The sequence below is a fragment of the Oncorhynchus masou genome, chromosome 6, assembly GCF_036934945.1.
Source record: "Oncorhynchus masou masou isolate Uvic2021 chromosome 6, UVic_Omas_1.1, whole genome shotgun sequence".
Lineage (NCBI taxonomy): Eukaryota > Metazoa > Chordata > Actinopteri > Salmoniformes > Salmonidae > Oncorhynchus > Oncorhynchus masou.
The window spans coordinates 47174029-47201016 of NC_088217.1; the positions used below are offsets into that span (position 1 = coordinate 47174029).

The following is a 26988-nucleotide window of genomic DNA, read 5'->3' on the forward strand; positions in this document are numbered from 1 at the left end:
TCTTATGCAATGCGTTGCATAATTAAAGCATGATAAACATGATGCATTTCTTATTATGAACAATCATGTTTGTAAGCTGGCTGTTGTTTAAAAAGTAATTTCACAAATATTGGTTCGATGGATGATCCACCTGGAGCAGTGCATTTTTATCTCGTTAATGATCCCGGTTGAATAGCCATCTGGATAGTGGGAATATGCTCTGATAACGTCAAAACTGACAGAGAAGGGAAATTGAAAACCCAGCAGATGACTTTTCAACATTGATGAACCAATCTGATTCACACTGTAGCCTACGTCATACAACAAGACATGATCGATATTCCCTGCCATTTTGGAAACAGACATCGTCTGCTTTGTCAGTGTCAGCCCAAGCATGGAATCGATCATGATGTTACGTGGCTTCGTGTATTGTGTTTCACAAAATACATTACTTCGAGCTGTCCTATCTTGCATGGGGATCTGACATGTATAGCTGATCTCGATGCATCATACAAACCATCACCTCAACAGTGCATGGAACCAGCCCAGCCTATGGAACAGTCAGCTAATGTATTGGGTTTAGTTGTGTCCACTTCATTTATTTAGCTTTGTACTTAAAGATTAAACATGTACATCCTCACCGGACATTGAAACATGTGCATTGCCCAAAGCGATGTTATTTATCTACCACAAACCTCTGTTCGCATATACTTGATAAAGCAAGTTTGCCATGAAAACAGATAAGATATTTTGGAGATGTCGAGATCAGTTATTTAGTAAGAGATATTTAAGACAATATATTTTATGTACAATGGTGTGAGATATAATCTTACAAAATATTATGAAAATGTTGAACCATGTTTAGTAATTTTCGCTTTCATTTGATGTTCACATACTCTTAACAAAACCATACAAAAGAAGACCGAATGCTTTCACCAGAATAGTTCTCCCCATCCTCTCACTTATCCACTGGTTTGTTTTCATGCGGTACTCGTGGATCGATGTCGGTGGTCGTTATCACAGTATGAAAATCCACCTCTTTGGAATCGCAGTGAGCTACATTGGTGGATCCTACATGCAAAGTAAAGCTCAAACACTGCGTTAAATGCACTTAGAGCTAGCCCATTTTGCTTTTCTATGTTGACTGTTAGATTTGTTTGAGGTTAATTGAACTATCTACAATAACCTTTGTGCTAATGCAAACAGGTGTTTACCAAATTACGAATGCATTTGAGCCATTGAGGGTGACGGTTTGTTTAATTTGTATTTCTAATCAAATCTATTCTGTGACATAGGCTATGGTAGTTTTAATGAAATACCTTTCAACCATAATGTGCGTCATCATCACCTTTTATACACTTACTTTGAAGCAATTATTGTCAGATTTTAATGTTTTTTGTTTGTGTGAGAGATAGAGAAACAAGTAAATACATGTGTGCAGTAGGCCTATGTGTGGTTTGATCCCTAATGAGTTTTTGAGTCCACTCGCCAGGATGTCTTCCTGAATGAACAGACTTACAGAGTCGTCTGGTTGTCAGAAATCTGGCCCATGAAGGGTGGGAGCCTTTATCATAAAAGGTCCAAACTGAGACAGCTGCCACACTGGAGAAGATAACAGGTCTTAGCAGTATTGTGTGATTGTGTGAGTGTTGATCCCACTATCCCAAGGCTTTTAGTCCACCAGACTTCCAATGGGATTTTGTGGGAGTGGAAAAGAGTTTCTTGAAATTTCTTAAGTGTCATTGATTCAGGATGGAGAGCCATGATAAGATCCTCATTTATTATTATTGCCTGTGCAGGATACTTTCCAAAATGTCTCATATAAATGGACCATGGTGTAGTAAAATATGAGCCAACTCTTATTTCTTACTTATTTTGTCACAACCAACTTAAGTACAAAGTAACTAAGAGCCAAAGTGTCATTCCTTGTAAATATATGTTTTATTTTGTCTTGAGGACATCATTAGGCTATTTTATTGGAATTCATCTTACCTCCTGTGTCTACCCATCACCTCCCTTGGCCGTGGGACACAGTGCCCTCCGACACTCCTTGAAGTAGCCTACCTCTGCTGTGAATATACCTGACCCACTCTCCTGGATCAAATGAGGAAAGCAGATATAGTCTACATTTACTGGCATCCTAGATGTATTGTAGCCTACATCATAAAGTAGCTTACTTTCTGCACATAGTTCATATTTAATAATTGATATATTAATAAATTGCATATCTGAAATCAATATTTTCCACCCAACATTTTAATGCTGACATAATTTCATAAATCAGATGTGCAAAACACTGAGGCTAACAGCAGTTACAATAACTAAATTGCAATAAATATGAATTCAAACACTGACAGTATGTCGGGCATAGGCCCTTTTTTACATAAGTTAATTTCACTGTGTATATGTCACCTTAAACAGCTCGATGCTTGAATGTTCCAATTCATGCCATGAGAACATTCCTGAATCACAATGACTATCTGTGTTCAAAACATATGCAATGAGTTTTCTTTATAACACTGTTAGTGTCAGTATTTACATCTGTGTACACAGCTCCCTGTCTATATTCATTTTCAGTGCCTAAAAAACGTATAAACATACATGTGCTCTAACAATTTGCAGATGTAGCTAGATCTTAGAGTTATAGCAGCAGGAAGATGTTTGAGGGTGGGGGTGCTGTGATTTTTATTTTGCCTGCGCTATAGACTGCTAAACTCAGCAATAAAAGAAGTGTCCCTTTTTTAGGACCCTGTCTTTCAAAGATAATTCATGACAATCCAAATAACTTCACAGATCTTCCCATGCTTGTCGAGGGAACCATAAACAATTAATGAACATGCACCTGTGGAACAGTCGTTAAGACACTAACAGCTTACAGACAGTAGGCAATTAAAGTCACAATTGTGAAAACTTAGGACACTAAAGAGGCCTTTCTACTGTTTCTGAAAGACACCAAAAGAAAGATGCCCAGGGTCCCTGCTCATCTGTGTGAACGTGCCTTAGGCATGCTGCAAGGAGGCATGAAGACTGCAGATGTGGCCAGGGCAATAAATTGTAATGTCTGTACTGTCAGACGCCTAAGACAGCACTACAGGGAGATAGGACGGACAGCTGATTGTCCTCGCAGCGGCAAACCACGTGTAACAACACCTGCACACGATCGGTACATCCGAAAATCCCACAGGTACAGGATGGCAACAACTGCCTGAGTTACACTAGGAATGCACAATCCCTCCATCAGTGCTCAGACTGTCCGCAATAGGCTGAAAGAGGCTGGACTGAGGGCTTGTAGTCCTGTTGTAAGGCAGGTCCTCACCAGACATCACCGGCAAAAAGTGCTCTTCACTGACGAGTCGTGGTTTTGTCTCACCAGGGCTGATGGTCAGATTCGCATTTATCATCGAGAGAATGAGCGTTACACCGATGCCTGTTTTTTTATTTTGTTTATTTTACCTTTATTTTACTAGGCAAGTCAGTTAAGAACAAATTCTTATTTTCAATGACGGCCGAGGAACAGTGGGCTGCCTGTTCAGGGGCAGAACGACAGATTTGTACCTTGTCAGCTTGGGGATTTGAACTTGCAACCTTCCGGTTACTAGTCCAACGCTCTAACCACTAGGCTACCCTGCCGCCCCGATGCCTGTACTCTGGAGCAGAATCGATTTGGAGGTGGAGGGTCCGTCATGGTCTGGGGCGGTGTGTCACAGCATCATCAGACTGAGCTTGTTGTCATTGCAGGCAATATCAACGCTGTGCGTTACAGGGAAGACATCCTCCTCCCTCATGTGGTACCTTTCCTGCAGGCTCATCCTGACATGACAATACTGCTCGTGACAATAATGTGCGTGATTTCCTGCAAGACAGGAATGTCAGTGTTCTGCCATGGCCAGAGGAGAGCCCGGATCTCAATCTCATTGAGCATGTCTGGGACCTGTTGGATCGGAAGATGAGGGCTTAGGTCCATTCCCCACAGAAATGTCCAGGAACTTGCAGGTGCCTTGGTGGAAGAGTGGGGTAACATCTTACTATAGCAAGAATTGGCAAATCTGGTGCAGTCCATGAGGAGGAAATGCATGCAGTACTTAATGCAGCTGGTGGCCACATCAGATACTGACTGTTACTTTTGATTTTGACACCCCTTTGTTCAGGGACACGTTATTCCATTTATGTTAGTCACATGTCTCAGTTGTTGAATCTTGTTATGTTCATATAAATATTTACACATGTTAAGTTTGTTAAAAATAACCGCAGTTGACATTGAGAGGACGTTTCTTTTTTTTGCTGAGTTTATATCGGTCCCCTAATACAGGTCTCATGAAGGCCTGTATTAGTTTAACATAATATATTTTTTTTAAATGCCTGCACTACAGACAGCTATTTTGGGCCTTTAATACAGAATTATGAAAGGCCCAGTGCACTACTTTTGTGGAGAAAAAAAATACAATTTTCGGAAAAAAATGTGGCTATGCTACAGATGGCTATATTGGTCAGCTAATACAGGACTCGTAAAAGGCCCGGTGTGTGCGAATTTATTATTCTCAAAATTATTCAAAAGGTATTCTGATTTGTCAGGGGGTGCTGCAGCACCACTACGTCTCGCAGCTATGCTTAGTGAGCTGAATATTTAATATATGCTCTTTACATATATATATACACCAAGCTCTATCAGCATTAATCATCTGTGTTTGCTAGGGATGGAGATAAAGTGTGACAACAATCAGGCCCCCGAGGGCTGTAGTTGCCCACCCCTGAGCCAGACTGAGCTCCTGTCAACTTGTTTCATCTGGAGATAGACAGGCTCTTGGAACTGTACCGCGAGCTAACCACAGTGGCGTCCTCTTGTATGGAGTCATTCATGTCCGACTGGCTAACACACACTAAAGCCACACGTATCTTGGGGCACTTCCCACTGAAGAGCAGGTAGATGCAGGGGTTTGCACAGCTGTTCAGACTCGCCAGGAGCATCAGGATGGTGAAAGTTGCAGCTGAAATAAATATCAAAAGATGTAAAAGACTAAATATTATCTAAAGCATCCTAATGTATTTATATCCCTTAATACATATAGGAGGTGACGCCAAAATGCCAAGTACATAAGCTAGAGTAAACATACATTGCAAGTAAAGTTGTATTCCAGGTATTAAAACGTGTGACAAAAGGAGGTATTTCTTAGATATACAGATTGAACAGCTCTTACTCTCAGTGGGTGCTTGGACATCCCAGACGGACCACAGCTGGACAGTGAAGAAAGGAGTCCAACAGATAATGTAGGCAAGGACAATGACCAAAGTCATCTTCACGGTCTTGATCCTGGCTTTGGACACCCCAGCAACGCTACTTGCCCTGGAGGGCAGCGGTTTGGCGAGAAATGTCGATACTTGTTGAGTTTTCATGTGAAAGTTGATTTGAACAGCTCGGCAAATACGCACCTGGCACACGATAACAGTTAAGATGGGCAAGACAAATATCACTAGAGTGGTCCAGGTCACGTAAGCTTTTAGCCCCCACGGTTTGATGAAGTCAGCCCAGCAGTCATAGACACCAGGCGCGATTTCAACTCGGGAGAAGATGAACACTTGAGGGAGACTCCCGATGAGGGATACAGACCAAGCAACGCACACAGGCACGTTCCAGCGCGCTCTCCGCCTCTGGAAAGTAACCATTGGGTTACAGATTGCTTGATAGCGATCAATGGTCATCACTACAATCATGTAAGTGGAGGCAAACATGCCAACGACCTGCAGGTATTTCACCAGGCGGCACAAAACGTCAGGACCGAAGAATCTGTCCGTTACATCCCACATCAGCTGCGGACAAACTTGGAAAAATGTGACAACAAGGTCTGCCAGGCAAAGGTGAAAAACAAAGACGCGCATCCTCGACAGCTGCTTCCTCCTCTTCCACAGCACAAATAGCAGTCCAAAATTTAAGATTGCTCCACTGAAAAATATTATGCTTAAAAGGGCTATTTCAACTCGAGCCAAGCGCTCATCCCGGGACAAATTCTCGGCTAATTCCGCTTCCAAACTTCTATTACTAATATTTGGACTAAAGAAAGTCATACTTTGAAGCAAAATGTCACAGTTTTACAGATAAAAACGAAAACAATTTGGCACGTACGTCCACAGGTAAAACATTGGCTAGTACAGTAAACATGAACCAAAATCTGCCTAAATGTATACAACTGAAATACACGTTTATGTAAATGTGCAATTGTTTAAAGTGTAGATGTTGAAAACGTAGACGCGGGAAAACTTTGGAGACGGATTGCACCACCACTGCGAATGAAGAGGAGCGGCGGCGGTGGCAAAGCATTTATATCTACGGATGCACCCCAGGAGGGAGGGGCTACCCTTCTGCACATTTACAATAACCAAACGACGCCTTCATTACATTCACATTTGAGTCATTTAGAAGACGCTCTTATGCAGAACGACTAACAGAAGTGAGTGCATAGATTAACATACCTTTTTTTTCGTACTGGTCCCCCGTGGGAATCAAACTCACACCCTGGCGTTGCAAGCGCCATGCTCTACCAACTCAGCCATAAAAAATATATAATGCAATACATCTGAAAATAATATAGGCTACCAGCACTAAGGATTCACTGCAAACATGCAGAAAAAGGCATGCATTAGTGTTCAAAAATTATTATGATGACTCATTTACTAAGAATTAAGAATAATATTTGTTCTAGTCAAACTTGGGATTTATTCTTGTCACTAAAGTAACATCCTTTAGCTTGTACATTTTTATACACCCGCTTTATCCATAAAAAAGAGTGATTCCTCGCGAAACCAGGACAAAGAAATGTCATTATGTTGGGGATTTGTATGCAGAACCCTTTAGTTTTCCCACATTTTGTTACGTTAGAGCTTTACTCTAAAATTGATTAAATTAAAGTTTTTCCTCAATCTCCACACAATACCCCATAATGACAAAGCGAAAACAGGTTTTTAGAAATGTTTGCAAATGTATTAAAAATAAAAAGCAGAAATACCTTATTTACATAAGTATTCAGACCCTTCGCTATGAGACTGGAAATTGAACTCAGATGCATCCTATTTCCATTGATCACCCTTGATGTTTCGTTTCACCTGTAGTGAATTCAACTGATTGGACATGATTGGGAAAGGCACACACTGGTCCCACATTTGACAGTGCATGTCAGAGCCAAAACCAAGCCATGAGGTCGAAGGAATTGTCCGTAGAGACAGGATTGTGTCGAGGCACAGATCTGGGGAAGGGTATCAAAACATTTCTGCAGTATTGAAGGTCCCCAAGAACACAGTGGCCTCCATCCTTCTTAAATGGAAGAAGTTTGGAACCACCAAGACTCTTCCTCGAGCTGTCCGCTCGGCCAAACTGAGAAATCAGGGGAGAAGGGCCTTGGTCAGAGAGGTGACCAACAACCCGATGATCACTCTGACTGAACTCCAGAGTTCCTCTGCTGAGATGGGAGAACTTTCCAGAAGAACAACCATCTCTACAGCACTCCCCCAATCAGGCCTTTAAGGTAGAGTGGCCATATGGAAGCCACTCCTCAGTAAAAGGCACATGACAACCTGGAGTTTGCCAAAAGGCACTTAATGGACTCTCAGACCATGAGAAACAAGATTCTCTGGTGTGATGAATCCAAGACTGAACTCTTTGGCCTGAATGCCAAGCGTCACGTCTGGAGGAAACCTGGCACCATTCCTACGGGGAAGCATCGTGGTGGCAACATCATTCTGTGGGGATGTTTTTCAGCAGCAAGGACTGGGTGACTATTCAGGATCAAGGGAAAGATGAACAGAGCAAAGTACGGAGAGATCCTTGATGAAAACCTACTCCAAAGCTCTCAGGACCTCAGACTGGGGTGAAGGTTCACCTTCAAAGAGGACAACCACCCTAAGCACACAGTCAAGACAACACATGAGTGGCTTCAGAGCAAGTCTCTGATTGTCCTTGAGTGGCCCAGCCAGAGCCCGGACATGAACAACTCTGAGACCTGAAAATAGCTGTGCATCGACACTCCCCATCCAACCTGACAGAGCTTGAGGATCTGCAGACAAGAAATGGGAAAAACTCCCCAAATACAGGTGTGCCAAGCTTGTAGCATCATACCCAAGAAGACTTGAGGTTGTAATCACTGCTAAAGGTGCTTCAACAAAGTACTGAGTAAAGGGTCTGAATACTTATGTAAATGTGATAGTTTTTTTTTTTTCTAAATTTCCAAAAATGTAAAACACACACGCACACACATATGACTTTGGTAGCTAAAAGCATGATTTATAAATAATTAAAAAGTTGTCATATGTATGAAATTTGATTTGGCATTACCCAGTGGCGATTTTAGCATGTAAATCTTTGTGGGGTAAAAAATAAAATAAAAAGGATTTGCACTATAACGGTGTCCACAAACTGTTAGGGCCTACATAAAGCTGTCCCAACACCAGAGTCCCAACACAGCCACTGCTACACCTGTCTATCAGCGGAGCCTTGTCTGGCAGCGAAACATTTCATTCAGCCTCATTTACTGACTTTTGAAAACATTGTTGATATGGCTGACTTGCTCAAACAAATGTGGTTTCTACTGACAATTGAGATGTACAGTACAAACTATTGCATAAGGGGACGACAAGTGGATAAGAGGCAATCCGTAAATTTGATTAAGACATTAATGAGCAAGGTAGGACGGACGTAGTCAATATAACTATTTGTTCAGCACTTTTGAAATGTACAGCAACAGAATTCAGAACATGGGCTGTTCTTAGGGTGTTCTCCCTGTACACCTAGTCAGAACAGTAGGATAAATAAAAGGGGGCATATAAGCAGACAATGAAAGCTCTTATAATATTCAATGATTACATTTCTAAAAAAAACAGGTTACAGGCTACATGTGCACCACCAAGTCAGAACAGTCGGTGAAATTAAGAGGTGAAAATAGACCAAATGATTAGGGTGAGGCACATGGGCAACTAACAGCTTACTACACAACATACACTTGGTATTACTTTCTTAGTTACAGTATACATATCTCCTTGGCATATTAATAATTTATGCAGCAACATACGAGACAATTTTGGACTCACCTTGTTGTGCTGTGCTCACTTGAACAGGAAGGTGGTGAAGAGAAGGTCCTTCGTGGGAAAATGTTGTCATCAAACTGTCATCAAAGTCTGGTATTCTCTGGATTGATGGTGCTTTCAAGACAACTGGAAACTCGGGGGTGGGGGGCATAACCATGATGACATCAGTGATCTTTAGGTGGTAGCTCTAGACAGGCCTGGTCAATTCCAGTCCTTGGGGGCCTGATTTGGTGTCACACTTTTACCCCAGATCCAGCTAACACACCCAACTCCAATAATGAACTAATCATGATCTTCATTACAAAATGCAATTAGTTTAAATCAGGTGTGTTTGCTAGGGATGGGGAAAAGCATGACACCAATCATGCCCCCAAAGACTGGAATTGCCCAGGCCTGCTCTAGAAAGATGCCCGAGTTCCGAATTTACAATTCCTAGTTGGATGAAAGTTCAAAATGTATTTTTCCAGTCGAAGCTCGTTTTTACCGAGGTCCCAGTTGTCTTGAACTCACTAAAGTCTGATTTCGCAGTTCCGAGTTGTTGTTTTGTGCGCGGCACAAATCATGCTTCATTGGCCATGCTGTCAATGTTGAATGTAAATAATTTTAAACCAGGAAAAGAGACCATTAATATTAGACTTAGGACCACACAGCTACTCAACTGAATAGCAGGCTAATGATTGCTTTGCAATGCTTGCAGTTTGCCACTGATTCCTTCCAAACCACTCATTGTTGAATTTGGGATTTCTAACTTGTTGTGTTTTATCTATAATTTCTCTTCATTATTTCGCTTCATACAGTTGAAGTCGGAAGTTTACATACCATAGCCAAATACATTTAAACTCAGTTTTTCACAATTCCTGACATTTAATCCTAGTAAAATTCCCAGTCTTAGGTCAGTTAGGATCACCACTTTATTTTAAGAATGTGAAATGTCATAATAATAGTAGAGAGAATAATTTATTTCAGATTTTATTTCTTTCATCACATTCCTAGTTGGTCAGAAGTTTACATACAATCAATTAGTATTTGGTAGCATTGCCTTTAAATTGTTTAACTTGGGTCAAACATTTCAGGTAGCCTTCCACAAGCTTCCCCCAATACGTTGGGTGAATTTTGGCCCATTCCTCCTGACAGAGCTGGTGTAACTGAGTCAGGTTTCTAGGCCTCCATGTTCTCACATGCTTTTTCAGTTCTGCCCACAAACCTTCTACGAGATTGTGGTCAGGGCTTTGTGATGGCCACTCCAATACCTTGACTTAGTTGTCTATTTTGCCACATCCTTGGAAGTATGCTTAGGGTCATTGTCCATTTGGAAGACCTATTTGCGACCAAGCTTTAACTGCTTGACTGATGTCTTGAGATGTTGCTTCAATATATCCAGATAATTTTCTGTCCTCATGATGCCATCTATTTTGTGAAGTGCATCAGTCCCTCCTGCAGCAAAGCACCACCACAACATGACACTGCTTCACGGTTGGGATGGTGTCCTTTGGCTTGCAAGCCTCCCCCTTTTTCCTCCAAACATAATGATGGTCATTATGGCCAAACAGTTCTATTTTTGTGTCATCAGACCAGAGGACATTTCTCCAAAAAGTACAATCTTTGTCCCCAAACTGGAGTCTGGCCTTTTTATGGCAGTTTTGAAGCAGGGGCTTCTTACTTGCTGAGCGGCCTTTCAGGTTATGTCGATATAGGACTCGTTTTACTGTGGATATAGATACTTTTGTACCTGTTTCCTCCAGCATCTTCACAAAGTCCTTTGCTGTTGTTCTGGGATTGATTTGCACTTTTTCACCAAAGTACGTTCATCGCTAGAAGACAGAACACGTCTCCTTCCTGAGCGGTATGGCGGCTGCGTCGTCCCATGGTGTTTATACTTGAATACTATTGTTTGCAAAGATGAACGTGGTACCTTCACGCATTTGGAAATTGCTCCCAAGGATGAACCAGGTATACACTTTTTTCTGAGGTCTTGGCTGATTTCTTTTGATTTCCCATGATGTCAAGCAAAGAGGCACTGCATTTGAAGGTAGGCCTTGAAATACATCCACCTCCTATTGACTCAAATGATGTCAATTAGCCTATCAGAAGCTTCTAATGCCATGACATAATATTCCAAGCTGTGTATTGGCACAGTCAACTTAGTGTATGTTAACTTCTGACCCACTGGAATTGTGATACAGTGAAATAATCTGTCAGTAAACAATCGTTGGAAAATTACTTGTCATGCACATAGTAGATGTCCTAACTGACTTGCCAAAACTATAACAAGACATGTGTGGAGTGGTTGAAAAACAAGTTTTAATGACTCCCACCTAAGTGTATGTAAACTTCCAATTTCAACTGTATGACAAGGATTATTCATGATGACTGCTAGCTAAGATTTTGAAAGTATGATGTTGACATGTCCAATCAAAGCTACTGTAGTTGTGTGATTTGATTTATCTGTGGCCAATGACCTTGAGCCTTTTTGGATGGCCACTTCTAATATAACTCTATGGCAGCACCCAAGGGGCTTGAATTTTATAGCTCTACCCTTAAACTTGGCAGAGAGGTAGTGTTCCCATGAGTGACAGAACACTGAGCCAATCACGGCGTCACGTCTTTTCTGCTGGCTTGCTCCACCACCACAGAAAGCACTGAGTTAGGCTGAAACACCTGCATTTTGGAGCTGCCTTACTAAAAAAAAAAGAAAAAAAAAGAGACCATGTTTGTATGTGGCTTTATTAACACAATGATATATATTTCTTGTTTGCAAACGGATATGTGGCATGTATTAATGCCAAAATAACATGCAAAACTGGAAATCCCTGAATGACAGGTTGACACTGGCCTTATCAAGGCCTCATTTAAGACGCCATAATGCTTCATCTGTAGGCAGTGCTTAATTTGAGGATAGGACCCGGCACCTCTCAGATTTGACTTTGTTTGTTCCGGCACCTATTTGCCCGCATCTGGTACCTCTCGCGGCATGATTTATTAATTGTTTAACTGTTCACACTATAGACATTCTAATAAAAGCAATCAGCGTTAAATCAAGTTACCTCCTTGTTATTTCTCCTGTCCCCAGAAAGACAGTCGTGTAAAAGCGTGGTAATCCTTCTGTGTAATCATCCTATACTGTATACTGATTCCAGACCTGCTCTCTTATTTGTACATAGAGGTTATGGGGAGTGGTGGTCAGCTAGTGAAGAGGTCCCTATGTAATCACGTCACCTAGGCTAGTCATTTCCCTACTGAATTTGAATCGTGGGAAAGTAAAAACATTTTTTAAATGGATAAGAAAAGGCAATCGATTTTGATGACAATTTTCAAGTCCAAAAACCTAGAGAAATATGGTGAATCAAACTCGGAACGAGACAGAAAACTGTCAGTGCCAGAGGAGAGGAGTACGGGGCAAACTGTGTATCACCACTGGCACCTCCACTAATTAGTAAGCCTACTAGCGAGTCAGACTCGGAGGGAGACGGGAAGCTGGGGGGCAGTGCATTCACCGACAAAGTGCTCTGAGCAGGTGCAATTTGCAGTTCAACAACAAACAAAGGTATAACCCCTGGCTTGTCAAGCAGAATTTAGAGTTGGGTTGTACAACATGCAAAAAGGTAGGGAGTTTGGGTCTAGAAACGACTGGAGAGATTAAAGTAGCAAAAGAGTGGGTGGAATGTACGGTAATTTAACATCACATGCCATAGGCGTAAACAAACAGCAAAAAGCCCTCAGAAAAAAAGTTTTTTTAAACATGCCCGAACCAAGGCACATTTGGTGGCAGCAAGCCTTTTAGACAAGGTTAAAGAGGACACCCTGGTTATAGTTAACACTCAAAATGAAAAAAATATACTCTACAGCCAGTCTTCCGGACAGCCTTAAGAGGCTAAACATCACAGCCACAGGCCCGCTCATGGCTTTGTGCAAGAAATTGACTCTCATGAGTTAAATGGACTTGACATGGTGAGAGTCAATGTGGGAGGTTTTGGAAACTAAGTTAGGATTTTTTTCTTTACAAACTTGTTCTGTACTGTGAAGGTAATTTGAATATGTGCTTCACATAGGCAGGATGCCTATATATTCTCGTGTGTGTTCTGCTGCAGCCGACATTGATTTATTTTATTTGAAGTTATATTCCGATATTGTGATTTGTTCTACTGCTACATTGAGGTCTTACAATTATATGAAATGTGTGTCTTGTAAGCTCCACAGCTGAGTATGTGTGTATATGCATATGGCATTTTTTCCCCCAGTGTCGTATAAAAATGTTGCTGTACATTCATGTCTAGAAAATCAGACTAAGAAATTTGGACTTGTGTAAGCCTTGCAAATATACTAAAGTATGTGTGCATACTGCAGTAACGTCTAAAATGCTTTGAATTAAATCAGCACCTTGTAGAGTGCAGTCTGTTTCCCCACCATGGATAGCCTACTTGGCTGTTTACTCTGTCTGCCACGCTGCTATGTTGTTTGACAAAATGTATTTCTCATTGTGTTCTGGTACCTCAGAGCCCCACTCTTCTCACGCTCACTGTGTTCCGGGACCTCCCGATTTGACAAATTAAGCACTGTCTGTAGGTGCTACATCTGAAACTTCACCGCTTGCTCTGTAATATCAGTAGCATTTTGATTTCATTAACACATTTCTTACATTAATTCATGAATATAGAAAAATATAAACATGCATATTGAAAATATACATTTGTTTTTTATTTGACAATTTTTTATATACAGTGGGGAGAACAAGTATTTGATACGTTGCCAATTTTGCAGGTTTTCCAACTAACAAAGCATGTAGAGGTCTGTAACTTTTTATCATAGGTACACTTCAACTGTGAGAGACAGAATCTAAACAAAAATCCAGAAAATCACATTGTATGATTTTTAAGTAATTAATTTGCATTTTATTCCATGACATAAGTATTTATTTTCTAGTTCTATTCACTGCTTTAGCACACTCTGCCAACCCGGATGTTCTAGCTGTGTCTGAATCCTGGCTTAGGAAGACCACCAAAAATACTGAAATTTTAATTCCAAACTAAAACATTTTCAGACAAGATAGAACTGCCAAAGGGGGCGGTGTTGCAATCTACTGCAAAGATAGCCTGCAGAGTTCTGTCCTACTATCCAGGTCTGTACCCAAACAATTTGAACTTCTACTTTTAAAAATCCACCTCTCTAAAAACAAGTCTCTCACCGTTGCCGCCTGCTATAGACCACCCTCTGCCCCCAGCTGTGCTCTGGACACCATATGTGAACTGATTGCCCCCCATCTATCTTCAGAGCTCGTGCTGCTAGGCAACCTAAACTGGAACATGGTTAACACCCCAGCCTTCCTACAATCTAAACTTGATGCCCTCAATCTCACACAAATTATCAATGAACCTACAAGGTACCTCCCCAAAGCCTTAAACACGGGCACCCTCATCGTTATCATCCTAACCAACTTGCCCTCTAAATACACCTCTGCTGTCTTCAACCAAGATCTCAGCAATCACTGCCTCACTGCATCCATAATGGGTCAGCGATCAAACGACCTCCACTCATCACTGTCAAACGCTCCCTGAAACAATTCAGCGAGTAGGCCTTTCTAATCGACCTGGCCGGGGTATCCTGGAAGGATATTGATCTCATCCCGTCAGTAGAGGATGCCTGGATTTTTTTAAATGCCTTCCTAACCATCTTAAATAAACATGCCCCATTCAAGAAATTTAGAACCAGGAACAGATATAGCCCTTGGTTCTCCCCAGACGTGACTGCCCTTAACCAACATAAAAACATCCTATGGCGTTCTGCATTAGCATCGAACAGCCCCCGTGATATGCAGCTGTTCAGGGAAGCTAGAAACCATTATACACAGGCAGTTAGAAAAGCCAAGGCTAGCTTTTTCAAGCAGAAATTTGCTTCCTGCAACTCTAACTCAAAAAAGTTCTGGGACACTGTAAAGTCCATGGAGAATAAGAACACCTCCTCCCAGCTGCCCACTGCACTGAAGATAGGAAACACTATCACCACTGATAAATCTACCATAATTGAGAATTTCTAGCATTTTTCTACAGCTGGCCATGCTTTCCACCAGGCTACTCCTACCCCGGTCAACAGCACTGCATCCCCCACAGCAACTCGCCCAAGCCTTCCCCATTTCTCCTTCTCCCAAATCCGTTCAGCTGATGTTCTGAAAGAGCTGCAAAATCTGGACCCCTACAAATCAGCCGGGCTAGACAACCTGGACCCTTTCTTTATAAAATTATCTGCCGAAATTGTTGCCGCCCCTATTACTCGCCTGTTCAACCTCTCTTTCGTGTCGTCTGGGATTCCCAAAGATTGGAAAGCAGCTGCGGTCATCCCCCTCTTCAAAGGGGGGGACACTCTTGACCCAAACTGCTACAGACCTATATCTATCCTACAATGCCTTTCTAAGGTCTTCGAAAGCCAAGTCAACAAACAGATTACCGACCATTTCGAATCTCACCATACCTTCTCTGCTATGCAATCTGGTTTGAGAGCTGGTCATGGGTGCACCTCAGCCACGCTGAAGGTCCTAAACGATATGTTAACCGCCATCGATAAGAAACATTACTGTGCAGCCATATTCATTGATCTGGCCAAGGCTTTCGACTCTGTCAATCACCACATCCTCATCGGCAAACTCGACAGCCTTGGTTTCTCAAATGATTGCCTCGCCTGGTTCACCAACTACCTCTCTGATAGAGTTCAGTGTGTCAAATCGGAGGGTCTGCTGTCCGGACCTCTGGCAGTCTCTATGGGGGTGCCACAGGGTTCAATTCTTGGACCAACTCTCTTCTCTGTATACATCAATGAGGTCGCTCTTGCTGCTGGTGAGTCTCTGATCCACCTCTACGCAGATGACACCATTCTGTATACTTCTGGCCCTTCTTTGGACACTGTGTTAACAACCCTCCAGGCAAGCTTCAATGCCATACAACTCTCCTTAAGTGGCCTCCAATTGCTCTTAAATACAAGTAAAACTAAATGCATGCTCTTCAACCGATCGCTACCTGCACCTACCCGCCTGTCCAACATCACTACTCTGGACGGCTCTGACTTAGAATATGTGGACAACTACAAATACTTAGGTGTCTGGTTAGACTGTAAACTCTCCTTCCAGACCCATATCAAACATCTCTAATCCAAAGTTAAATCTAGAATTGGCTTCCTATTTCGCAACAAAGCATCCTTCACTCATGCTGCCAAACATACCCTTGTAAAACTGACCATCCTACCAATCCTCGACTTTGGCGATGTCATTTACAAAATAGCCTCCAATACCCTACTCAACAAATTGGAAGCAGTCTATCACAGTGCAATCCGTTTTGTCACCAAAGCCCCATATACTACCCACCATTGCGACCTGTACGCTCTCGTTGGCTGGCCCTCTCTTCATACTCGTCGCCAAACCCACTGGCTCCATGTCATCTACAAGACCCTGCTAGGTAAAGTCCCCCCTTATCTCAGCTCGCTGGTCACCATAGCATCTCCCACCTGTAGCACACGCTCCAGCAGGTATATCTCTCTAGTCACCCCCAAAACCAATTATTTCTTTGGCCGCCTCTCCTTCCAGTTCTCTGCTGCCAATGACTGGAACGAACTACAAAAATCTCTGAAACTGGAAACACTTATCTCCCTCACTAGCTTTAAGCACTAACTGTCAGAGCAGCTCACAGATTACTGCACCTGTACATAGCCCACCTATAATTTAGCCCAAACAACTACCTCTTTCCCTACTGTATTTAATTTATTCATTTATTTTGCTCCTTTGCACCCCATTATTTTTATTTCTACTTTGCACATTCTTCCATTGCAAATCTACCATTCCAGTGTTTTTCTTGCTATGTTGTATTTACTTTGCCACCATGGCCTTTTTTTCCTTTACCTCCCTTATCTCACCTCATTTGCTCACATCGTATATAGACTTGTTTATACTGTATTATTGACTGTATGTTTGTTTTACTCCATGTGTAACTCTGTGTCGTTGTATGTGTCGAACTGCTTTGCTTTATATTGGCCAGGTCGCAATTGTAAATGAGAACTTGTTCTCAACTTGCCTACCTGGTTAAATAAAGGTGAAATAAATAAAAACATTTTTTGGGGGGGATCACCTACCAACCAGTAAGAATTCCGGCCAACCAGAGATAAAATTGTAGACCTGCACAAGGCTGGGATGGGCTACAGGACAATAGGCAAGCAGCTTGGTGAGAAGGCAACAACTGTTGGCGCAATTATTAGAAAATGGAAGAAGTTCAAGATGACGGTCAATCACCCTCGGTCTGGAGCTCCATGCAAGATCTCACCTTACGGGGCATCAATGATCATGAGGAAGGTGAGGGATCAGCCCAGAACTACACGGCAGGACCTGGTCAATGACCTGAAGAGAGCTGGGACCACAGTCTCACAGAAAACCATTAGTAACACACTACGCCGTCATGGATTAAAATCCTGCTGCGCATGCAAGGTCCCCCTGCTCAAGCCAGCGCATGTCCAGGCCCGTCTGAAGTTTGTCAATGACCATCTGGATGAACCAGAGGAGGAATGGGAGAAGTTAATGTGGTCTGATGAGACAAAATAGAGCTTTTATGGTCTAAACTCCACTCGCCGGGTTTGGAGGAAGAAGAAGGATGAGTACAACCCCAAGAACACCATCCCAACCGTGAAGCATGAAGGTGGAAACATCATTCTTGGGGATGCGTTTCTGCACAGGGGACAGGACGACTGCACCGTATTGAGGGTAGGATGGATGGGGCCGTGTATCGCGAGATCTTGGCCAACAACCTCCTTCCCTCAGTAAGAGCATTGAATATGGGTCGTGGCTGGGTTTTCCAGCATGACAATGACCCGAAACACACAGCCAGGGCAACTGAGGAGTGGCTCCGTAAGAAGCATCTCAAGGTCCTGGAGTGGCCTAGCCGGTCTCCAGACCTGAACCCAATAGAAAATCTTTGGAGGGAGCTGAAAGTCCTTATTGCCCAGCGACAGAACCGAAACCTGAAGGATCTGGAGAAGGTCTGTATGGAGGAGTGGGCCAAAATCCCTGCTGCAGTGTGTGTAAACCTGGTCAAGAACTACAGGAAACGTATGATCTCTGTAATTGCAAACAAAGGTTTCTGTACCAAATATTAAGTTCTGCTTTTCTGATGTATCAAATACTTATGTCATGCAATAAAATGCAAATAAATTACTTAAAAATCATACAATGTGATTTTCTGGATTTTTGTTATAGATTCCGTCTCTCACAGTTGAAGCGTACCTATGATAAAAATTACAGACGTCTACATGCTTTGTAAGTAGCAAAATCTGCAAAACCGGCAGTGTATCAAATACTTGTTCTCCTCACTGTATATATTGTAGACCATAATATACTCTGCAGGCAATTCAAAGTTCCAGAGTGGGATCTCTGCTACTTCTAGAGTTATAATCCCGTTTGTAAGCATTAAAAGCAGAGTGAATGTTAAAATGGATTCAAAATGGTTGCGTTTGCTGGTAATTTGCAGGATGTGCAATGATGCAAGTAAAAGGTAATCCAGTGATTGGATTGGTTACATTGCCTACTATGCCATTTTCTCTGTATATAATTTATCATAACTCTTAACAGTATCAGAGATCTCACTCTGGAACTTTGTAATTCCATAACGGTAAAAGAAATATGCCAACTTTGATTCATTATTTCTCATTTTTGCTTTTAGATACAAATGTCAAATATATGTCAACAATTCTTCCTAAATCATGGTCTTTTTTGTCCTGGTTTCATGAGGAATCACCCAAAACCTTCATTAAAAAGCCTAAATATTTCACCGGAGAAGCCACACTGTACACAAGCTGCTTTCACCCTCAAGCCATTTGATGAGTCATTCTCAAAACAAAATGGAAAATTCCTGGATTAACGTTGTTTTTTTTCGCCCCACAAAGGCCGCCTTGCTGAGATATGATTATGGGACATTTAAACCAATCCCACATTACTCATTAGACTTTCGTTGCTCTAATCTTACCAAGCACCATTGAGAATTGGCAAACTATCCAGTTTTCAGTTACTCTTATTGACTGAATCCAAACTAAACACCAGATTGCCCAATCTCAAAGGCATTTCAGGGCAGGCAATATACAAATGGTCCCGGTATCTATACTGCCACAGATGCTGAGAGATTGCAGTGGCTCTGGTTGATTACAAACTAAAAAAAAAATGTCATAGACAGCTGTTTAGCTGAGAGCACAATATCCAAACTCTATGTGCTGCACTGGGATAAATTAGTTCATTTCAACGCTGTAAAAAAAAGAAAAGTAGGGTTTCTCTCTCATTCTCATAACCAACACTCAAAGACGTGTGTGGGGGTAACGCCTGATGGTTGCAGATGTTTACAGTTCTGTGAACCAGTGCAATCAACAGATTTCAGTCAGCAGAAGGGCCGTGCACACACACACTCAGCCCCTTCCAGCCCTGCACACACTGGGATCATGTCTTATTGACATGACTAAGCAGCTCGGCTTTGTTCATCTCTTTTTTCCCACGTCTCGTAGGTTCTGTAGGATAGTGCCAATCTCCTTGCCAGAGGTGATGCCCATCTTCCTCAAGTCGTGCCTACTCGCGGGGAAGCGAGGAGTGGACCATCTGCTCATCTCTACCAGTAACTTGTCCTCGCCCTGGTACTTAAGCAGCTGACACACTTTACTTTGAGCATCCACCTCTCAACTCTGCAAACAATATACATAAAATTATCTACTAGACCATGTGCTGCTGTCAGGTTAGGCCATCCATGGCAAACTCCTTTCCAAAAGGACACCATCTTGACAGTCATAAAATTCTAAATATAGTTAGTATCATCACATCAACTAATTTTGTTATGCAATGGCTGTGCTTACATCTATGATATAGTCAGTGTAGGGCTTCATGCTGTCTGGATCTTCCTGCGATTTATGGAGGTCTCGCCTGTGTTTGACCAGGAAGTCATGGGCTTGGGAGAATGGTCCTTAACGTGCTGCCAGACCCGCGTCATCTCCTCCATGTCGCCCTCTGCAGGTAAACCTGGGAATAAAAGCACAACTCTTACACAACTATAATTATGGGACTATCTAAAAAAACAAAAAACTATGCTCTCGCTGAGAACATTTCTAGTGATCTGTCACCATGAGGACCTAAACACAGTACTTTGAGGTTTGCTTTACGTAATTGGTTGCATGACACCTACATGCATACTTTAGGGTTTAGTTTGGATTTTGTCAGTAAGACTCATTGTAAACTGGATAGTTTGCCAATTCTCAATGGTGCTTGGTGAGATTAGAGCAATGAAAGGCTAATGATTAATGTGGGATTGGTTTAACTGTTCTATAATCATATCTCAGAAAGGTGGTCTCCCCACACCAATGTATGGGGAGAAAGGTGGTCACCCCACACCAATGTATGGGGAGAAAGGTGGTCACCCCACACCAATGTATGGGGAGAAAGGTGGTCTCCCCACACCAATGTATGGGGAGAAAGGTGGTCACCCCACACCAATGTCTGGGGAGAAAGGTGGTCACCCCACACCAATGTCTGGGGAGACAGGTGGTCACCCCACACCAATGTATGGGGAGAAAGGTGGTCATCCCACACCAATGTATGGGGAGAAAGGTGGTCACCCCACACCAATGTATGGGGAGAAAAAAAAGTGAATCCAGATATTTTCTATTTTGTTTTGAGAACGACTCATCAAATGGCTTTAGGTTGAAAGCAGCTTGTGTTTTCTCCGATTTAACATTTAGACTATTTAATAGTGCTGAGCGAATAACCAACACTTAAAAGGGGGGTTTTGGTTATTAAACAACTAATTGACCGAAGTCGGTTCAATTACTTGAATTGCATTTAGTTATAATTATTTTTTTTGTAAACCCAACGTGCCGTTTCTCTAGAGAAATTAAATCTTTCACAAGAGAAATCAAGTCCAACTTTGTGGGGTGCTGGGCTGAAGGGAGTTGTCATTAAGCAAATATTCAACCTAGTTCAGCGCAGAAACGTGGTAATGAATGAAAATGACCATAATCCAATCGTTTCCAGTTTCAACAAAGATGGATACAATTTTACACCTGCCTTGTAAGATACACACAGACCACATGAGGGAGGAATATACACAACACAATGATAAGAGCAAGGGATAGACAGTTTATGAAAGTATGCCTTATCTACTTTGAAGAATTAGTAAAATGGTTTGTAAAACAGCTCTGCAGCATGCATAGGAAGGCTAGCCTAGCTAAATTGGATGACTAAAGACAGTACAGTATGTGGAGCACGAGATAACATTGTCTGGCTGCTACTGCCTGAGCAGAGATGTCAAATAAAGACTAGGTTATATACATAACTGAAATATTGTATTATTTCATAGTAGTTTCCCATTTTATATTGATATCTACCCAATGTGGACCTGACAGAGTCCATGGAATATTTTCAATGTTTTGGTAATTGAACGTTCACTATTTTTGACTTTGGAATTTCTATTAAAAAAAGTCATAATGCATTTAATGTATATATATATATATATATATATTATTTTTTATTCTTTTAAGTTACCGAAATCTAAAATAAATAATCTAACCGAAACGACCTCAAAAGGCACTAATGACTGGGTGATTCCTCACAAAACCAGGACATAAAAAGGCCAGGCTTTTTTGGAACTTTAAATACATTTCCTCCATAAAATGGTCCTTTTGAGTAAGGATTGTTGATATATTTGACATCTCCCCATACCATATTTCCTAGGAAACAGGGCTTTCTACCTCACCTATGTACTGAGCCAGGCCCAGCTCATACATGACCTCTAGTGAGTGAGCAGCATGGGTGTCTAACACCATCTTCTTCAACTCAATCCAGATGCGCTCCCCTGATATGGCTTCAGACCACAGGTGTTCTCCCTGATAGCCTCCAGGGGTGCAGGGTCATGTTCCCCTGCCTTGACTGACACTGACCATAAAACCTGGGGGCAGACCGGTAGATATTGACAAGGATAAAAACGCCATACAGAAACACTCACGTACTAAAGTTGAATTTGTTGATTGCCATAGCCAAGTCCAACATTAACACCTGTCCCATTTACACCTCAGACAACTCTGGATTAACTGAAATATCGTAATATTCAAATCAAATTTATTGGTCACATACATGTGTTTAGCAGATGTCATTGCGAGTGTAGCGAAATGCTTGTGTTTCTAGCTCCGACAGTGCTGTAATATCTAACAAGTAATATTTAACAGTTTCACAACATATACCCAAAATACATGTAAATCTAAGTAAGGAATGGATTAAGAATATACACATATGTCAGAGCGGCATTGAACTAAGATACAGTGGTGTAGTATAGAATACAGTTTATACATATGAGATGAGTAATGCAAGATATGGAGACATTATTAAATTGGCTAGTGTTTCATTTCCTTAAAGTGGCCAGTGATTCCTAATCTATGTCTATAGGCAGCAGCCTCTGATGTGCTGGAGATGGCTGGTTAACAGTCAGTGGTGTAGTATAGAATAAAATACAGTATGTATAGCTGAAGTCAGAAGTTTACATACATCTTAGCCAAATACATTTAAACTTAGTTTTTCACAATTCCTGACATTTAATCCTAGTAAAAATGCCCTATTTTAGGTCAGTTAGGATCACCACTTTATTTAGTATTTTATATTTCAGCTTTTATTTCTTTCATCACATTCCCAGTGGGTCAGAAGTTTACATACACTCAATTAATACTTGCTAGAACTGCCTTTAAATTGTTAAACTTAGGTTAAATGTTTCGGGTAGCCTTCCACAAGCTTCCCACAATAAGTTGGGTGAATTTTGGTCCATTCCTCCTGACAGAGCTGGTGTAACTGAGTCAGGTTTGTAGGCCTCCATACTCGCACACACTTTTTCAGTTCTGTCCACAAATTTTCTATAGGATTGAGGTCATGGCTTTGTGATGGCCACTCCAATACCTTGACTTTGTTGTCCTTAAGCCATTTTGCAACAACTTTGGAAGTATTCTTGGTGTCATTGTCCATTTGGAAGACCCATATGAGACCGAGCTTTCACTTCCTCACTGATGTCTTGAGATGATGCCTCAATATATCCACATACTTTTCCTGCCTCATGATGTCATCTATTTTGTGCACCAGTCCCTCCTGCAGCAAAGCACCCCCCACAACACGATTCTGCTTCACGGTTGGGATGGTATTCTTCGGCTTGCAAGCGTCCCCCTTTTTCCTCCAAACATAACAATGGTCATTATGGCCAAACAGTTATATTTTTGTTTCATCAGAGCAGAGGACATTTCTCCAAAATGTACGATCTTTGTCCCCATGTGCATTTGTAAACTGTAGTCTGGCTTTTTCTATGGCTGTTTTGGAGCAGTGGCTTCTTCCTTGCTGAGCGACCTTTCAGGTTATGTCGATATAGGACTCGTTTTACTGTGGATATAGATACTTTTGTACCTGCTTCCTCCAGAATCTTCACAAGGTCCTTTGCTGTTGTCCTGAGAATAATTTTCACTTTTTGCACCAAAGTACGTTAATCTCTAGGAGACAGAACGTGTCTCCTTCCTGAGCGGTATGATGGCTGCGTGGTCCCATGGTGTTTATACTTGAGTACTGTTGTTTGCACAGATGAACGTGGTACCTTCATGCATTTGGAAATTGCTCCTAAGGATGAACCAGACATGTGGAGGTCTCCAATTTTTTTCTGAGGTCTTGGCTGATTTCTTTTGATTTTCCCATGATGTCAAGCAAAGAGGCACTGTGTTTGAAGGTAGGCCTTGAAATACATCCACAGGTACACCTCATATTGACTCAAATGATATCAATTAGCCTATCAGAAGCTTCTAGAGCCATGACATCATTTTCTGGAATTTTCCAAACTTTTTAAAGGCACAGTCAACTTAGTGTATGTAAACTTCTAACCCACTGGATATGCGATACAGTGAATTAAGTGAAATAATCTGCTGTAAACAATTGTTGGAAAAATTACTTGTGTCATGCACAAAGTAGATGTCCTAGCCGACTTGCCAAAACTATAGTTTGTTAACAAAAAAAATGTGGAGTGGTTGAAAAACGAGTTTTAATGACTCCAACCTATGTAAACTTCAGACTTCAACTGTATGTGGTGCCAAACTGGATCAGAACATCTACTGCTTTCTCAGCCAGGCAGGAGACCGCTTCCTGCTGTAGATGAGCAACCCAGAACTTTGTCAGTGTGTTTGCCTCAAAAAGCATCTTGCTTCAATCAGTTTACTCTAGTTCAAAATAAAAATTAACTATATTTTAACAGTAATAGTTCCAACCTAGACTTGTTTTCAACAATAATTTCTACAGCAAAATGTACAGTAGGCCTGAACTTTTCATCTTCAGCTGTACTGTTTCTTAGGGTTGCACTATCAGTAGCTAGCTAGGTTGCTTTGGCTAATGTTAGTTATTAGCTGTGTAACGTCACAAGGCCAGGGGATTGTTTGAAAGAGGATCTCACATCTACTACTATGAGAGATAGTACTCCCTTATTTCTGCTTACAGTATCATCATCACCTGTTATAAAATGACAACAATGCCTTGTTGGCTGACTTACTTTCCACTGTCGAAGCACTGTTTCCTGAAGCATTCTCCCTGTGTTTACCGTCATGTTGTACCCGGATGTTTGGTCAGGACGTGTCATTTTATTAATTTGTTCGTTTTGAGAGACTCATTACTAAGCACTTCCCCACACAAAACACATTGTGGGTGCTCCTCGTTATTTCTCAAAGTTTGTATGAAAGAGCAGCATGTGGGTCACGGAGTGAACTTCAAGAAAACTGCAGAAAAAAGATCCGGTAAACTGCAAAGCACACAGGCATCTTCCCCCTCACCTCTCCCACTTGCGCAGCTGTCAAGAGCAGAGAGCACACTGAACCGAGAGCGCAGTTGCATTTGGCCAAATCAATTCCAGTAATTAATGAAATATTATACATTAACTTCGCGACCCTCCAATAACAGGTCCGCAAACCAAACTTTCAGAAACGCTTATATAGAATCCAATCTAACCCCGTTTGGACAGAAATCAAACCAGACATGTTTTTTGATTTTCTAATGTCAAGTTTGACATTAACGCCAGAAGATGTGAATATATATACTATAAACACACCTAAAAACATGGAGAGGTCTCTATGGCGAGGTCTCTACGTCTTTCTGCCAGTCTGTAAGTGAACATCCACCTGCAGTGTGGTCACCTCAAAGTTCTCATTGTGAAGCTAGAGATGAAAAGACAAATGTGTTTTAAAGGCATACACACCTCCTGTACAGCATAATTTGCACTACAATGACTGTAGTGTGAAAGTAATTATTCCCATCATAGCAAAATCATAGTGTAAAAAGAAAGGTCGCTAGTGAAAGGCAACATCACTTTCTTTTACAACAGCAGTCTTACATCCTGTATCTTTAATTGGATTGTAAAAGCAGGGAATATTTGTGTATTGCTGGTCAAACTTCATAATAATCTTGAGATGTGCTTACTCGAGCAGTGATGGTCCCATGCTTCTCCCATTTATTGTTGATCCTCCTGATCCCTGCAGTCTGGAACATGCTCTTCATATCCTCTGGTGTTGCCATGGTCACAAGTCCACATCCTCTGGCCGTTTTCCAGACGAGGTCCCGCACTGCACCCCCTGCTATCCTCAGCTCAAACTTGTACTTCTCAAAGAGCTCTATGGAGAAAGACAGACATGCCTAAATACATAAGTTGATCAGATCTATACTGTTGACATGCATTGGCCCCTGCATCACCCAATTACAATTACAAAAAAGTAGACACACTGATTAATACATTCGGATCCAAACCTGCTTCTCAAGTCCTGGCCTCATCACTAATTAGAGAATAAAAAAACTACTTGAGAGGATCAACTTCTGAACAGTGCTACGAATGAATTTGCATGCCACAGACCTTGAAAGGCAGTTATGAATATCTAGACTCTGATCCAGATAAATTGGTTGGTAGCTAGCTAAGTAAAAGTTGATGAGAATGTGATAGATTAGACCTGGCTTCTGCTCTCACCTGCTATTCCATTCAGTCCATCACTGAGTAAGGACTGTACCTCTGTAGTCTTCAGCTGCATGGTAAGGAGACTTCTGAAACTCGAAGTGAGACGAACTCTGCTCATCACCACAGGATTCAGGATTCTCCCCCACATCTAGATGATGTTGAGCAGAGGGACTGTTAGCTATAGCTAGTTGTGGTTAGCTAGCTATGATGTGCAGTGGCAATGAATGAACTAACGTTAGTGTTGGTTGCAACACACATTCTGCTAATTGCAACCTAGTGACCAAGCAACTACCGTAGACATTTCATTACAGCTAGTAGCTAGCCTCCAGACATGGATTCCATGTTTTTCATATAACCCGGTTCCGCTAGCTACAGTACAGTAGCTAACTGAAGCAAGCATATTGGCTCATGTGAGCGAAATATATATATATATATATATATAATATATATATATATATATATATATATATATATATATGTATATATATATAATAAATAAATAACAGGTACATCTGGTAAAGTATACTTATATCGTCATGCAGTTGGGTAAAAATTTAATGTGAACTGACCAACAAAATATGAAGAATTTCACGACTTTGGGAGTCTTAGAAACATTCCCATACCATGCTTATTCAACAGCAGGAAGTGTGCTTTCACAACAAGAGCTCGCTGACCAATGAGAGTGCGTTTCGTCGTAAAAAAGGGCGGGGTAAAGTAGAACAACGTGAGATTTCACGCAAACATTTGCATGAACTGTTACTTTGTTGGACACTTTTGTGTTCTCGGTCTGTTACGACTTTTGGGCAGTCTCTACCTAAGCCTAACATTTTCCCCAAACTAAATACTTAATGTCATAATTCCACTTGTCAGCTAATTGTGACTGCTCTATACACAGATTAACAGAGACTGGAAATATATGGTTGATGACGCTTACATTGAT

The 26988-nt window shown here is 41.5% G+C and overlaps 2 protein-coding genes across 4 annotated transcripts; both read right to left on the bottom strand.

Annotated features, from left to right (window-relative positions):
* Window positions 1–4685: 4685 nt before the first annotated feature.
* On the bottom strand, window positions 4686–6039 carry LOC135541131 (vasopressin V2 receptor-like). Its single transcript, XM_064967248.1, has 2 exons — window positions 5175–6039; window positions 4686–4964 (listed from the first exon to the last, which is right to left on the bottom strand). Exons 1-2 carry the CDS (start codon window positions 6037–6039, stop codon window positions 4759–4761), a joined length of 1071 nt encoding a protein of 356 aa, XP_064823320.1. The 3' UTR covers window positions 4686–4758.
* Window positions 6040–18279: 12240 nt separating this feature from the next.
* LOC135542157 (CCA tRNA nucleotidyltransferase 1, mitochondrial-like) lies at window positions 18280–26685 on the bottom strand. 3 transcript variants are annotated; one of them, XR_010456028.1, is made up of 6 exons: window positions 26618–26685; window positions 26061–26196; window positions 25523–25713; window positions 25155–25260; window positions 19906–20068; window positions 18280–19737 (listed from the first exon to the last, which is right to left on the bottom strand). XR_010456028.1 is itself a non-coding variant. In XM_064968868.1 (5 exons), exons 2-4 carry the CDS (start codon window positions 26194–26196, stop codon window positions 25189–25191), a joined length of 399 nt encoding a protein of 132 aa, XP_064824940.1. In that variant the 5' UTR covers window positions 26618–26685; the 3' UTR covers window positions 18280–20068; window positions 25155–25188. The 3 variants fall into 3 exon arrangements, 1 of the variants encoding a protein (XP_064824940.1); XR_010456029.1 differs by lacking the exon at window positions 25155–25260; XM_064968868.1 differs by having other exon boundaries at window positions 18280–20068.
* Between the last annotated feature and the right edge of the window lie 303 nt (window positions 26686–26988).